Source organism: Lepisma saccharinum, chromosome 10 (assembly GCF_977018435.1).
Source record: "Lepisma saccharinum chromosome 10, izLepSacc3.1, whole genome shotgun sequence".
Classification (NCBI taxonomy): Eukaryota; Metazoa; Arthropoda; class Insecta; order Zygentoma; family Lepismatidae; genus Lepisma; species Lepisma saccharinum.
This window is the reverse complement of record NC_139238.1, coordinates 78,642,239-78,659,543: the sequence shown is the minus strand read 5'-3', so window position 1 is coordinate 78,659,543 and position 17,305 is coordinate 78,642,239. Positions and strand designations below refer to the sequence as shown.

The following is a 17,305-nucleotide window of genomic DNA, read 5'->3' as shown; positions in this document are numbered from 1 at the left end:
TGCTGACCAAGGCAGTTTATTAAGATATAAAAACGCTTAACATGTAATGTTTCAACTAGTTTAGTTCGTCGTCTGAGGAAGACCCTGATACAGGGTTGAAACGTTACATGTTAAGTGTTTTTATATCTTAATAAATTGCCTTGGTCAGCATCTTAGTGTTTTCAATTTTGCTTGAAAATAATACATTCTTGCAGTATAAATAGTATTGAATCATGACTCATGGCCCATGGTGTATTCATTTTTTTCATGTTCAGGCAAAGTCACCAAACCTAATGAAAAAAATAGGTGTACAAAAAAAAGTAAGTTTGTTTCACACATTCATGAATATTTTGTAGTGCACATGAATAAACAATTAATTTTCTTAAATCAATTTATTGTATGCCAAAGTGATGATGTCAATACGATGGCAAACAGTTGCATATCATAACAACGTCAACGCAGCATTTCTTTGTAACAACTATACAAACATACTAACAAGCCTTCAATTATTTTGTATTTTTTTAAGTAGCAGATTACAAAATACTTATAGTTTCTTGTTTAAAGATAATGACAGAAAACAACTAGTTCATAAAAAAAAGAACTATGGTTACATACAATTCTTTAGTTCTTCTCTATTGAAAAAATTACACAAATATTTTCAACTAAACAGTCAGTCTTCACTCACACTATTGTATCACATTTCACTGTTCCCGTACTTCTTTTATTTAAACTTCACTTCTGCAAAACAAATCACACCCTACAATGGCAGAATAAAATATACTCAATGATAACAAAAGTATTGTACGTATCTATGAATATACATTTGTATTTTCATCAGATTCTACTATTGTGAACTGGGTAGTTTTAATCAGATATGGAAACTTAAAGTATTGATCTAAACACAAATCCACACGTCTTTAGCCACAAAATTATTCAAAATGCAAATTGTTCCGACTGAACTTGCAAATGTCACTTTTTACATGCATCACTCAATAAACAAACCTAATCCAGAATTCTTCCTAGACCAATTCTACCGTTTTCGCAAGCAAATCTAAAGACATTGATGTTGAAACGCACATACATTTAAATATAATGTTTAGTTTTGTGTGCTTTCCAACAATTTCTATTTGACCACACAGGAAGTCATGAGGAGTTCTATTTTGTCCTGTGATGTCATTATTTTCAACTTCGAAGTTTATCACCTAAGGATTAGGCTGTTAGACAAATTTTCCATATTGTGGAATGTATGGAACACAGGCAAATACCCTTGTTGGTTATCATTGTCATAAACATCAGATTTTCAAATATAAAAACCTTAAAGCAATGAAAAACCATGACTACAAAAGTTGACATGCTGTACAAATTCATGTAGAAATTACAAACAAGAAAAACTTCACAAAAAGATAACGCACAATGAGTCACATTAATAAAAATGAGCAGGTGCACATAACACAGTGGTGAAGATGCTCTGTTTTCAAATGAATCAAGTTGGAATTTTCACATTGCACACAATATGAAATTCATTCAATCAGTAAATTATGCAACTGTGTTAGGTTTTCTTTGCTCCGGAGTATTTCCGCTATTGTACCTGAACTTTCTTTATTGCCAATGTACAAGTAAGATGTGTATAAAAATGGTGCCAATTCAGACAAAGGATACTTTTTCTTCAAAGCTTCCACATTACCAAATAATGTTTGGATGAGCAACGAGCCTGGTTTCTGACCATTTAATCATTGCCCACCTCCCCCCAAAAGATTTATTCGGAATTTCTACTGTAGAGCACGTATTTTGTTTTTGGATTGACACACAAAATGTGATATAACATTTTTGAAAGGTGCAAGGTATTTTTTCCTACCATATTTTGACACGAAATTATACAATATCAACTGCCAAATGAAACTCTAAAACATGAAATTTACAGTTTATTTACCAACACAACACTTTCTGAAGTATGGATTATTGTGGGAGTTAGGCCAAATCACGGAAACTGAATAATTCTGCTGTAATAGTTTGAGAAGCAAAAATTGACTCCTTTACACACGAACAAATTACATAATTAGAAACTAAATTTTTGTTTTGTGTAATGAGTATTTTTAAATGAAATTCAGGTCTAGGTACCATTTTAATACCGAAATTCCATTGTGTATAGCTTTTGATCCTGAAATGTGCCAGTTTTGTACCAAAATCTTGATCATGTATTCACCATACATATTTGGCCCTAGGTATTTAATTTTTTTCTGAGGCATTAAATTCAGTGTAATGATTAATTGCTCAAGTAGTTAATTACAGGTCCTGCAAATAGAAACACTTGGGTACCACTTCAACTTCCAAACAACCCATCTGTGCATAAAGTGGACTTCAAAGAAAATGCTTGGTAAATCAAGGTAGATCTCACAAGTGCATTAAAGCAGATGGGGCGATGCAAAATTTTTGCCAATGCAGATCATGTATCAATATAAAATTTACTAACACCAATAAACAATAGATTGAGATTTGAATTTAAAACCAAGGATATGTTCTAGCACGAGTCTTTCTATTCATTGTTTCTGGTTGATTGATTGAGTTTGCATTTTAAGTCCACTTTACACATGCACAGTATGGGTAATCAGGACTGGACCTATAGTTTAAAGTAGGATCCGAACCATTATATGCCTCCACCGGGTATCGAACCTGGGACCCCTTAATTACAAGGCAGCAATGTTACCACTATACCTCAGGGAGGCACTCATTATTTCTTGTGTTCGAAATTTGTATGTTCTCTGTACTTTCCTTAGTGCTGTAGATGTAAGTCTAAAACCATTCAGTGTATTTCATTACAAACAGGTCCCTACCCAACGGGGGAGAAAATCTCCCTCTCATACTACAAAGTACTTTAATGTCAATCTACAAAAATGCACAAAAACAACATTGACGATTTTGCAAGAATTTAAGAGTTTGTTCTTGCATAAATAAATTGCTTGTTTGTGGGGAGTTGTGGGCAATATTTGGTAATTTTTAGTTTCATTGATGCAAACTACCAGATGTTGGGACAGCCCATTCTTTTCAATCTCTGTTCTGATATTTTTATTTTGTTTTGTTTTCTTACCTTTAGACATGTTCTTCATTATAGGAATTATTGCTAGTATCACTTAATTTATAAATATATATTTTTTTCTAAACATAAAATTGTCATGGCTGTTCAATGGTGCTGGTATTAGAAAATTAAAGCATTGTTAACTTGCAGAATATAGTACTATTATGAGAATGGAATGTAAACAATAAGCACCAACCTGTACACCATGTGACAGCTTTTGCCTGCATCTGTGTTGCTGATTGTCGGGTCACAAAGGTCTATAGGAGAGCTGAATTCTTTCCATTAATTTGGAGCATAATAATACAACTGTACAATTGTATGCCTAGCTGAAATACCATAAAAATTATACAAGAATCATCAGATGACTCTTAATGGTCTCTTAAACCAAAAAAATAGTAATTTAACAATATTGGTCGTCAGATCTAATCCTCCAACAGTATTTCGCATCTTCTCCTTGTTCTACATTTTTGGATCTACAGTTTAAGGCGTGAGGTTTTGGGCTTCGGCAATGGGCTGCATGCTCTCTGGGAAAGTCCTCTCCTACGACTTCAGCCAGTTTATGGGAATGGCAGCCACCCACCATTGTGAGGAAATTAGGGAGCTACAAATGAGTAGCATGACCTGGTCATGGAAGCCTACAACAATGACTGGGGGTTCACCGTGCTGACCACACAACCGTAACTGGTTGGATGACCACCCACCTCGGCTGAGTCCGGTAGTCGGTACGTAGGCCTTGGCCCTCAATAGCTGTTGCGCCATGGGTTATTATTATCACACAAGTTAAATACAAAGGGAAGGGGCAAAAACCTGCAATTCCCATATCATGAAAGCACACGGAGGGCATGGAGGAAGGGGTCCTCATATATTTTCAATCTTCGCCAGATTCGAGGTGATGCGATGATCACCATGCTCATGCTTTACCCTAACATGCCCTTTTGGATGAGGATCAGGGAGACTTTTTGTAGGGAAAGAGCCTTGATTTCTCTTTTTCTATAGATTTGAAATTCCTTGACTTTTTCCAGATGTGAAAAATAGCCATATTTAATTCAAAATATGCAAAAGTTTTTGCACTTTTTTTTTAAGGTCTCTTTTCAGCTGCTGCTCTTCAGTTTCATCAGAGATTTATACTGTTACTTGCAGAGCTAATCTAGGGATGGTTCTTTTATTTTGTACGAAAAAATGTGGGGAAGGTTACTAACAACATCGTGAGGGTAATTGGTTAATTCTAGATGTCAAGAGGGGAGGGGTCTATAAATTGTTCACATGGCAAAGGTAAAGCTGCCCCTGCATATTGCATCATGTTGTGAAGGTGCATATAGAAGGGGAATGGGAGGTTGGGCTTCCACACATTCACAATAGCAACCGTTTGTGGAGGTAATTTGATCAGTATGGCTAGGATTTTTATAACCTAAAAATCATCAAAATATGCAAAATAAAATATGCTCTTATGACCTAAAATTGTACAAAATATGCAATATAATTTGAAAAATATGCCCTTATAACTGGACTGTTTCAAACATCAATATCTAAATGCTGAGATATTTTCACATTCGTACTATTATTAGTTCACTTTATGAGCCCTGAGTTGCAATCTGCAATGACTACTTCCTGTAAATTTTCAAATGAAAATGAAAAAGACTTTGCTGCAGAAAAAAAAAAACTCGAGTGAACCTGGGGGTAAGAACGAATCCACTTGGAAAATGACTGTATATTTCTTGAAAAAGCGAAAATATGCTGAATCTGAATATGACCGAAAATCCATCATAATATGCTCTAGCCCTAGTGATCAGCATCATGCACCAGCTCCTTGTATGAATTCTGCAATTTTTTTTTTTTTGTTTTAAGTCCACTTTTATGCACAGCTAGGCTAACAAGGACTGGACCTACAGTTTAAAGTGTAGCCCGAACCACTACGTGCCTCCAATAGTTATTGAACCTGGGACCCATTGATTACAAGGTGACAACGTTAGCACTACAGCATTGGGGAGGCCCTACCCGCTCCTTGTAACTCCTTTCCCAAGAAGTACCCATTTATTAGAGGGTGGGTGAACCCCAGAGCTGTTCCATACAGGGACATTGCTGTTAAAATTCCCATTTGAACAACATGCCCTGGGAATCAAACCTAGATCTCCCATGAGTTAGATGCCCTACCACCTGTCTCTCATAAATTATTCTAATACTAAGAAAAATATACAAAGAAACATTCAAGTAAAATGTTACTACAAATTAATTTTCATTATAACAACTATTATTTTTTACCTTGAAGTTTTGGAATATGGAATTATACTTCAATTTTACCAGGGTTATACGAGTAGTCACTCACTTTAATTTTACACCAGTACTATATTACTATTGGTAGAAATGCAAGTCCATACTTATTTGTACATCAGCAGCAAAGAAAAGAAAACAAAATCGACTTCACAGAACACATCACCTTAACTCTACTAAAGAATATACAATGTATCTCAACACAAACAGATACTTCCTATTATATCTTGAATTTATCCTTAACTGTATCAAAATAATTAAGACAGTTGTTTCTAATTTTAAAATGCATCCTGTTTTAAACAAAATCATAATTGTCACTCCTCTGGCAAGAATAGTTTAAATAAAAAAACAGAAAAAAGGATACAGTTATTTCATTAATGTGTGTATATAGTTTCTAAAGCTAAAAATTTATCACAGAAAAAGAAATAAAAACAAGTTACATTCTAAACTAACCCATAGCTTCAGAATGAAGTAACGAGAAATAAAATGAAACACAAATTTATATTACACTAACAACAGCACCACTGAAAGTACAAATAACAAACTTCACACAATACTTATCATCAGCCATAACACAAAAATGTATAAAAACTACATATTACATCATTCAAATAGCAAATTTTGAGATTTCTCAGAAACGAGAGTAATTGTAGAGAAAACTATGAACTCCTATCTATACAAATAAAATATGTTCATTTTATGACAACTGTCTTCTTTTATTTTGTAAAATTTGAGACCAATTGTACAAAAATGAACATCTTCCTTGTCTCCACACACAATCACACTGAAGATTATTTTACAAAAGAATACATTTTATGAAGAAAAACCTTACAAATACGAAAGTCTGGTTCAGAGTTGATTATAGACACATCAGAATGTCTTACAAATATATTACTCTCTCTCATACATACATATATATTCTCTCTGTAGAAAATATTCAGTTACTATTCTTGGTTTTATAGTTTCTCAGAATTCTATTCAAGAACATAAAAGCAACATCAACAATACACAACATGTTATTCTTAAAATAAATGTTTTGCATTTTTCTTTGCATACATGTCCTTTCATTAATCAATCTCTTTTTTACTCTACAAAAATCAATAAGACATGGTTTATGAACAGAGATTAACATACTGTTACTGCAAATTAACATGATTTTTCCTGTAAGAACATAAAACAATATAAGGTAAAACTAAAACCAATGTCATTAAATATATAAAGTACAACAGAAATATCACAAGCAAAGTGATTATTACAAGTATAACATATGTGATTTTCTTTTTTAAAAAAAAGGAGAAATCTGATTTTTTTGGAAACTATCTCCCTCCAGTTTCACAAATGAAGTAACTGTCTTGTTTCTCTAAGTTGCTTTTCATTGCTATGTAATGCATATCACACCACAACATCACTCTGCCTGGTGGTGTTACTTTCCTGGGACTCTGCTGCCACCTGGGGACTACGGCTGGAAGCTACATCCACTGCAATCTCAACAGGTCCGAGAGCAGCTGCTGCTGATGCAATATCAACGACAATGTCATCGGCATGGCTATTAATCGAATGGTCTCCTGAAAAAGAGTTTCAAAGCTCACGTGATTCAACTTTAATGTGCAATAAAAGAACTACAGAGTTTGGTTTCAGTACATTTTAGGCTAATTGGGAATGAACCTTTGTATCAAGTCTGATCTGAACCACTGTCCGATATGCGTCCACTCAGGATCGAGCTCCTTCATTACAAAAGCAAGTGTTACAAATGCACCATTGCACTTTGCATCATGCCATGATGCATATATAGGGGGACGTGGGGGTAGGGCCCATCATTCTTCGATCTCAGCAATTTTGGAGGTGATGTGATCAGCACCACACTCAAGCCACTTTTACTCCCACTCAATTTATTTGAGACTGGGTTATCCCCAGAGCCACTTTTATGCAGGAACAAGACCGGAAAAATTCTGACTTTAAATCACCCATCACAGGAATTAAACCCAGGTCTCCCGAATGGCAGTCAAACACCTACCAACTAGACCATCATGGATCCAAATAAACCATTTGGGAGACCAAAAAGAACTACAGATTGACCAAAACTTTCTTGACACTGCTGGCAGATGGAACATAAAAATGCCAAATAATCACATGGAGACTACCTATCGAACCTATCGAACACTAGAGGTGGGGGAGATAATCAGTACTTTATCAGTAGTGATCTCTATAGGACAGATTAATAAGTACCAGTTCGTATTGGTATATATTAGTGTACCAATTTATCAGAAAAATTACCGATAATTTTACCAAACTAGTATAATTTAGTTTTTCCCCATTGCGAATTTGATAGTAACACGAAAATTTTGCATACACAATATTGAAACCATGCTTACCGCATCTGTCATGAATAGTATATTTACGTTTTGCCAGTAATTTAGGGAAAAATTCTGTCATTTTGTAATTCTTTTTATGAATGGTTTGGTTTTGTAAAGTAAATATCTGAATATGCAGTTCATTTTTAATCCAGTGCAATTATTTAGCTGCACATGTTAATTAAACCACGTTTGATACAACTTGTCATGTTTCCCATGCTTGCCAATCATTGGCATTTCTTGCAGAAACCATGAGGTGTTGCTGATGTAGACCGGGTGAAATCCACACTGGGAGAAACTGAGGCAAGGTTGCGATTAAGATTGTCGTATTAAGATAACACCACGCTTACGAACCAAGTTTCTTAAACATAACAAAAAAACAAAAAAAACACGCAAGGGTTAAGGCTGCGTAAGCAGCGTCTCTCTCCTGGCTTCCATTCACTCCTCACTGCCCAGCAGACAACTTTTTCCCAGTTTCTCACAAACGCAGTTTAACGAAGCAAATTAATCACTCATTTCTTCATAGAACACTTGCAATTTTATATTGAATTGTTAGTATACCAGCCATCTAGACCCTGCATCGCGATGCCCATGGTTAAGATTGCACTGTAACCTGTTAAGTCCACTATCAGTAAAAGCAAATTTTAAATCAGTAGCTTATCAGCAGGGAACAGATTATATGTAAATACATATTTATGTATGAAGCTGAAATCAGTTATATTTTGTAATATCCTTTCGCATCATAGCATGTAGACTTGAAATATTCAGTTTTTATTTTTCCATATTTGTACATATATTAGGTTTTGGCTCGTATTTTAGTTATTTTTACATATTATTTCCATATATCGTCTACTTTGCTTAATATCTATCTACTTAAAAGATATAGTGAAAAATTGTTTCCAGGGCACAGGAGGTGTCAAATTGGGAGGAAGAAGAATAAACTGCATAAGATTTGCTGATGACATGGCATTATTTGCTGAGGATGAAAGAACCATAAATAATACAGTGTGTACAAAAAAGAATGTCCTAGTTTTAAATTGTTATAACTTCTTGTAGAATACGTGAACAGTGTTCATTCATGACTTGAATGTTTGAAATTTTGTTCGTGTTCATTAGTTCTCAGTTTTCCAGGTTGGCGGCGCTGGCGTAACAAAGGAATAGAATAGGTGAGATTGCGAGCCCCGAGCAGAAGTCCTTCTGTGTTCTGAACATGGTGCAATGTGAATCAGTGATATCTGCGCAGCATGCTTTCCGTGTGAAGTTCCATGTTGAAGCTCCACTTGCGAAGAACATAAGATGTTGATATAAGCAATTTGAAACTAATACGAACAGCTGTAACCTCAATCACTATGGACATGCTTGTTAGAGTGTGGGAAGAGCTGTCTCATCGTTTGGATGTGCGCCGGGTCACACATTGAACATTTGTGAACCAAAAAAACTGTGAGTGTTACTCTCTCGTTTAATATATATATATATATCATTGCCGTATCCCAAATATGTATGAAACAACCGAGGTTCAAAACTAGGACATTCTTTTTTGTACACCAGGTATGTTAGAGGTGTTAAATAGCAGCTGTGAGCAGTACGGGATGAATATTAATGTAAACAAGACAAAGGCAATGGTCATAGGATGGAAACCAAGGAATATTAATGTGAGAGCAAACAGTGAAAGAATCCAGCAAGTGGATAGCTTCAAGTACCTCGGATGCACTATAAGCAGTGACATGAGCTGCAACCAAGAAGTGAAAATGAAAATCGCAATAGCAAAAGAAGCTTTCATTAGAAGAAAAAATGTTTTTTGTGGACCCATGGACATAGGTCTAAGGAAGAGATTAGTGAAATGTTTTGTGTGGAGTGTAGCACTATATGGTGCAGAAACCTGGACATTGAGAAGAAATGAAGAAAAACGACTCAAAGCTTTTGAAATGTGGACATGGCGAAAAATGAAGCATGTAAAATGGACGGACAGGGTAAGAAATGAAACCGTACTGAAAAGTGTTAGTGAAAGTAGATCTATACTGGAGACCATCAAGAAGAGGAAAAGAAACTGGTTAGGACACTGTCTAAGAAGGAACTGCCTGCTAAGAGATGCCTTGGAGGGAATGGTTGAAGAAGGAAAAGTCTGTGGAAGAAAGAGATATCAGCTTATGGATGATATTAAATTAACTGGGTCCTATGCTATTACGAAGCGTAAGGTAGAGAATAGGAAAAGCTGGAGATTGCAGTGAAAAACCTGACAATTAGGCAGAAAACAATGAATGAATGAATTTCAGAACACTTCTCAACATATACTCCATATTTGCACAATAACTGCATATGTCTATATGACCAAAAGACCACGTGGCACAGTGATAAGTACATCACGCTACAAAGCCAGGGGTCCCAGGTTCGAATCCCGGCCTGGGCATGGCTGTTTGTGAGTGTCCATTCATCAATTTCATCATATCCACTCATCCCCAACTTTGCAAATTAGCCAAAAGTGGCACAAAAGGAAAGTAAAATAAAGCAAAACAATTAATCAATGACCGAACGAGTTGGGTGAATTTCTTGTGAATTTGCAATGAATCGACAACAATAGGGAATGAGGGCTCAAGCATTGGCTCCTGGCTGTTACAAAAGTTATTTTGGCAATGTTGGAAGAGAGTCCCAAATCGAGCAGTCCACTGCTAGCTAACCTTGCTACTAGTTGCGTGCCTGACAGCAGTGCCAGAAGCAACGACTTTGTGGCACAGGGATGAACGGGATTCCCTTCTGGTTTCTTTTCTTTCATGGTAACATGCTGAAATTAGCTTGTGTAGTGTCTTATATTATTAAAAAGATAAATTTTCACAATTTTAAGTACATATTTAGCTTCATATTTTGGTGAAAATAACTAAATATACATTTACATATTTAGCACATTTTAGCTACATATAAATCCGTTCCCTGCTTATCAGTACCAGAAAAAATGTGAGCGTTAACCCTTAGTATGCCGCGCGGTCTGACGAAAGTAAGCCCAGTGTCGCCAAGGCTTTGAGCGGGAAATTTGAATTCGTATACATAATGGAGAAAAATCGTAATAACTCTAGCACTATGGGACCAATCTACTTCGGATAACTTTTGTTTTGCAGGTAATACATCGGTGCATACAACCATGTAAAATTTGGATGCCCAACCGCAGGGGGGTTTATGGGCGGGGGCTGCATCCCCCGAATTTCAATGAAAAAAGCATGAAAATGTGTAGTTTGCCCCCCTCTTCTCCAGCTACTTTGGGGAGAAAACCCGAACTTTTGCTTTTTTTTTGTTTGCACTTGCATCTTGTGTAGCAACTGTGAATCTATTTCTTCCCTGTTGACTCGGCTCTTTGTGGAAATATGTCCGGAAGGAAACAATTGTGCGTTAGGGAAATCGATGAGCTGTTACGAAGTGTTTATGGTGAGGCCTTTGTTAGTCCTAACAGAGGAGGGAAGGGAGCCTTTGCAATCGTTTGTTTTGTCTATACTTCTGGGTAGACGCACGCTTTAGACTCATGCTTCTGGCCTCTGGCTATCGTCAAGCTTCATTGCATTTCTAACATAGAGGCGACAGAAAGCTGACACCGCCAAACCTCATCCAATCCCTTCTCTCCTTGCCCTACCCCCTGCCACTACTTCAGCTGGATCACCAGGTCTAAACACAAAGAAGAATGTGTGCCTTATCAGTACTAAATCACAGCGTTGGAAGCTTGGAGGAAAACAGCATCGTAAATTCCAAGCATTCATTGTGTCTGTCAAGTGTCGAGCCAACACGTGTTTGGGTGAGCCCAAACACGTGACATATTCCAAGAAAGGGGGGGGGGGGGATTTGGAATTTTCGTAAACACATGTTCCCGAACGAACTGTCAGTGTTTCAACCTCAATATACAAATATAAGTGTGGCAAACCCTCGATAATTGTATTTAAAGCTGTTTGTAACATATGTGTTACAGATTCTACAAGGGACATACTTTTTGGGTAACATATGTGTTACGTGGGCAGACTAAAGGTGCATAATTATTATTATTATTATTATTACTTCCTCATACCACTAACAAAATTAATTCAGGAATAAAATGACAACTGTGCAACAAAGTTAAATATTTTCACACTTTTGGTAAACAGAGGTTTACAAATGGGTACAACATCAATGAATCTATAATGAAATAAACATATATCTAATGCCCACATCTTCAAAGTAACTTATTGAAACAAGTTACTGACATAATTATTAGAACTTATTACTTATAATTATTATTATCAGCTGAAGTCCTTCAGAAATGCTTCACTGGAACACATTGATCAATTATTTTTTTCTAATTCTCTAAGATTTACAGGCATGTGGAAATTCTGTAATTTTCTTCAGTATGGCATCTGCAAAATTTCCAGCAGACGGAAAACACTTAGTTAATTTCATATATACAGCTTGTGCCAAAATGATTATCAGGGTTTCATAGTCGTTTAATTTCTCTTATATGTGGAGTACAAGGACAAAGCTTATATGGGAGTAACCAACAACCCAACAAGTTTACATAGCGTACCTTATGAATGTTCAATACGAGAACCTTTTGCGACATGGCTCACATCCATCTGGTAGTCTAGTGATGTTGTGGACACTTCCGTTCAACACACTTGGATGTCCAGAACTGGCCTCCCCGATGGCGTAGTGGTAACGTTGTTGCCTTGTAATCAAGGGGTCCCGGGTTCGATACCCGGTGGAGACATATAGTGGTTCAGATTCCACTTTAAACTGTAGGTTCAGTACCGATTAGCCTTACTGTGCATAAAGTGGACTTAAAACATTAAATAAATGAACAACAACGTCCAGAACTCTTCCCTTTACAGACACATCCAGTTGTTTCAAACTTATTAAATCATCGACGAATGTTGTTATCAGATCACTTTTAAATTGCTGTCGAAAAGCTCGCTGAACTGAAACAGCAGAACCACACCTTGCAAATTCAATGACACAAAAGAACTTCTGCACGGGAGTCACCATCTTGTAATACACCTATGCTACCATGACTAATGGGAAACAAATGATAAGCACTCAGGGTAGCAAACTTCCACAGCAGTTCTTATTGTCAATGTACGATATAAACATTCACCTTTGTCTGTTGGAATGCACCAACTACTTGAAACCCAGATAATCATTTTAGGACACGATGTATATGGATCAGACTAAAAACTGACGCAGCCTGGATCCCCCTTCACAAATACCATCCCAGCATTACGTTCCACACCTACCTGTAGAAACTCCCTCATGGCGTGAGCTACTGTGCGGTCGCCTCTGTTGCGAGAAGCTGGAACTCAAGGGTGAGCCATACGTGGAGTCTGAATTTGAGGTGTCATCAGAGGAATGATTCCCTTTCGGCTTTTCTGGTGCAGGCAGCTTTTGCTCAAACACGTATGCAGCATTTTCATAGGCCTCGGCTTCTCCAGAATGGGCCGAAGCACTGGCTGAAGCTTCGGATGATGAGCTCCCAGCTCTTTGCCTTTGGGCACGCTGGAAAGGATTTTCCTACAACAAAAGAGGAATTTTTTAAAGGGCTGAACCGACACTGAAAACTCAAGACACAATCTGTCTTCCCACGTGAAGAGATTAAATTAAACATTTTCCTCAATAGTAATCAATAGAGGCATGCAAATTATGTTTTTGAAAGGTGGGAGGTAGATTTTCCTAACATGTTTTGTCAAAAAATGTTGCGAAATAAACTACAAAATGCAAATTATGTTTTTGAAAGGTGGGAGGTAGATTTTCCTAACATGTTTTGTCAAAAAATGTTGCGAAATAAACTACAAAATGCAAACTAAGCTCTTAAACACGAAATTTAGAGTTTAACGACATGACACTCTCTGGTCTGAATTATCCTGAGAGTTATGCAAATCATGGAAAATTGATTTCTGCAGAAATAAACTTAATACTCTGATAACTACATAAATGTGCTATTAGAAGGGAAATGTTTATTTAGTGTAATAGTGTAGTTTTGAAATCAAACTGAGTATTTTATTCACAATTTTAACAGCAAAATACCACTTTATATACAGGATTCAAACTTGGGACCACAAGTTGAAGTGTGCTGTGCTATCAGTATCAGTAAGTAAATATTTCATATTGGTCAATTCCTAAAATTTTAACAAGAACTAAACTAAAGTAATCTAGTACCCATCTGTGCAAGGAATGGGCACATAAAAAAAGGCTGCTGTACTGGTTTTGAATCTAATGTGCTAAGATTTTACTGAAATTTTCACCTTCAATTTTTTTTTTAAATGCCTCTACCAATGATAGACTTAAGAAAGAAAGGAGCTTACCCTTTGTGGTACAAATGTTCCACCCTGTGTTCCGTAGGAGCTTGGTCGCACAAGCGGTGCCATTTCATCCTCACTATCACTCTCGCTGTCGGAGACATGTTCATCGTGTGCAAAAACCTTCCTCTTGCACACAGGGCACACCCTGCGGTTCCTTGTAAGCCAGGGATCGATACATTTTGAGTGGTAGGCTGAAAACACAAAATCCAGACATTGTTATTTTCAGGATAAGTATGCTGCAAACAAATGCAGTAACAAATTATGTCACTGATGCAAATACTATCAAACCTATTTGATATCATTGTAATCTACATTAATAAGACAGTTTGTTGAAAAGCACCTCCTTGAAAACCTCCCATTCAAAGAGACTTATAGACAAAAAAAAATTGCTTACCATGTGAGCACGGTAATATTCTAAGCTTCTCCCCCTCTTGGTAATCCTCCAAGCAAATGGCACATGTCTCGTATGGATCTCCCTTCTTGAACTTGGACGTTGGTATCTTTTTCAAGGACGATGACGGCAGACGATGTCGACGCTGCTGACGGTGATCTTTGATGCATTTTACAATCTGAAATAGTAATAATAATAATAATAATAATAATAATAGATATTCTTCATACACGTGAGTCCACAACCAACTATTTAAAAATGAAATATAAGACTGAAAGGTTTGGCCCAATATTTCTATTACAGTAAAATCTCGTTCATCCGGACCCCGATAAGCCACACTTTGCTTTATCTGGACAGAAAAAAAAGCAGAATGCAAGGTTTTAAATGTGGCTAGAAGTAAACAAGAGAACTTCCAAAAGAAAAGGCAGTCAACCACTGATGAAATTCTGTTTCCCCGCAGACTTTGTACTGTATAGTGTATTTAGGCCTATGCCCTTTAAATATGCAATAAGAAACATGTTTTGTTGCTATAAACAGTGTTTTAATGCACCTTCTACTGTTCTTTTAGGTTATTTCAGTTAATCCAGTCAACTTATCCCCCCATTAGTCTGGATTAACAAGGTTTTACTGTATTTAAATACCGGTAATAAATATTCCAAATTTGTCAACTGAAGTAGAATGAACCAACTTGCTCTCTGCCCTTGGTAAACATAAACATTGGTTGCCACACCCACATAAACTTCTCCCATGTGTGAAACAATAATTCATTCCAGATTTAGTTGTTCTGTAATTAGAGACATGCATATTTAGTTGTTGACTGGAAACACGAAATGTGAAATAATATGTTGTAATGTTCATTTTTCATGGGTTTTGAAAGGTGTGAGGTGGATTTTCCTATGATGTTTCCTCATGAACTTTAAAATGTGAAATAAATTCTTAAACGTGAAATTTAGAGTTTATTCGAATATCCTGTGAGCTATGCAAAAATCACAGAAAACTTACTATTTCTGTCAAAGGACTCTCTTATGCAGGAATAAACTTAAGACTGAGAACTATATAAAAGTGATATTAGAACCAAAATGCTTCTTTTGTATAATAAGTATAATTTTCAAAATCAAATGAGACTTTATTCACAACTTTAACAGTGAAATGCCATTTTATATACTGCTTTTGATCCCGAAATGTGGCTCTATCCATAATACAAATTGATTGATTGAGTTGGTGTTTTAAGTCCACAGTATGCCCAGTAAGGCTAATCGGGACTGGACCTACAGTTTAAAGTGGGATCCAAACCACTATGTGCCTCCACCAGGTATCGAACCCAGGACCCCGCCATAAAACAAACTACACATAAAAAACTCCCAGGACCCCTCCATAAAACAAACTACACATAAAAAACTCTTCACATGTACCTCATGGATGCTGGAATTTGTGAGCCTTTCTGTCTGCTTTAACCTGCTATAATTGTAGCTTATTTATAAGTGATACAAGATACTACATAACAGCAGTCATCTGCATGAAATTTATCAAAACATTTGCCTGGAGTGACTAAGGAAAACTACAAACACGCTGCAGAATGACTTTATGTGTAAAAAGTCTATTCTCATATGAAGCACTAACACACTACAGATTACTATACATTCTTTACACATGCCAGAGTGAAATTATGTCTAATATTCAAATGCATTCCATTGCACTAAAATGCACAATGTGATTTATATGCTAAAGGCTTCCACAAATCAGAAAATTTACTACCTCGACATTGAACAACGAATAGTGTAAATTATATATAATACTTACCACAAACACTACCATAATTAGAAAACAGATCCCAACAACAATGGCAAATGGTAACAATAGATGGGTGTTGATGTTGAATGGAAGTTCATCATTCATCACAACATAGAACCTGAAATAAACACCACAAATATTAATATGATGATTTACACTACACAGAATAAAACAAGCAACATCATATATGTAACATATGTGATTCACATATATCAAATCGGGCCTTTTTTTTTCACCACAAATTTCATTTCTGCAATTAATTTGTTTTGCCATATGTGGTGTGGTACAAAAGTTATTAGCTCAAAAATTTGAAACTACATCCAAGTGACCACATGATGTGCTACTATTTTGTGTGTTCAGTATGTTAACCATTATGCTCGTTGAAGGCACTATGCCTAGTCGTTATGCACCAAAACATCTGGAGAAATGAATTATGTTGTAGGCCTCCAGGACTCCTTGCTGAAGGTGGTCCTTGCGGCACTCATATTCACCCTAAATGCACAGGGCTAGCTGGAAATGCTGCAGGAGACAGTCTTCTCTTCAATTCCCCTGTAATTTCCAACATAATGAAGTTCCACCATAGTATGGAGCAAATGTTCGTCAATGTGTCAATATGAATTACCTGGTCATTGGATTGGTTGGCATTGTCCAGAGGAATGGACATCCAGATCACCCGACCTAACCCCCTGCTTTCACTGTGGAACATCTGAAACTAAAAATCCGTGACAAAGATCACTTGCAGGAACGCACCCTGAAGACCTGTAATATATTTCCCGATATTCTTGTGCGGGTGCATAACGAGTGCATTATGCTCTGTGCTCAGCCACACAAGGGCAAGCGTACTGAACACATCACATAGATGCATAACACGTCGTCCTTTATTCGAGTGACATCGGACATATTAATAGCGTTTAAACACACCATATCATATGGCAAAGTGGATTGCAGAAATGAATTTCTGAGAGAAAAATCCTTGCCTGATTTGTACATCATAATGACAACCTTCCCTTTTGAAAAGAACTAATCCCAAGATGGTGGATTTCAGTACGGTGGCTATGTTGGAGTTATATCTTGGAAGCTAGGTTCCGTCACACCTTTTTATCTGTGGTACTCGGATATTTAATTATCCATTCTTCTCTGAAATGAAAGG

General features: G+C 36.5%; 1 protein-coding gene across 1 annotated transcript in view; it reads right to left on the bottom strand.

The window, feature by feature from the left end:
• Nucleotides 1-362: 362 nt before the first annotated feature.
• The window catches only part of gzl (godzilla E3 ubiquitin protein ligase), a 62,650-nt gene continuing 45,707 nt past the window's right edge, over nt 363-17,305 (bottom strand). Inside the window, exons 5-9 of the mRNA XM_083129971.1 lie at nt 16,165-16,273; nt 14,368-14,542; nt 13,977-14,164; nt 12,912-13,185; nt 363-6,885 (exon numbers count right to left, since the gene is read on the bottom strand). Coding sequence (XP_082986097.1) covers nt 6,713-6,885; nt 12,912-13,185; nt 13,977-14,164; nt 14,368-14,542; nt 16,165-16,273 — 919 coding nt within the window. The 3' untranslated portion in view covers nt 363-6,712. The remainder of the gene's footprint in view (nt 6,886-12,911; nt 13,186-13,976; nt 14,165-14,367; nt 14,543-16,164; nt 16,274-17,305) is intronic.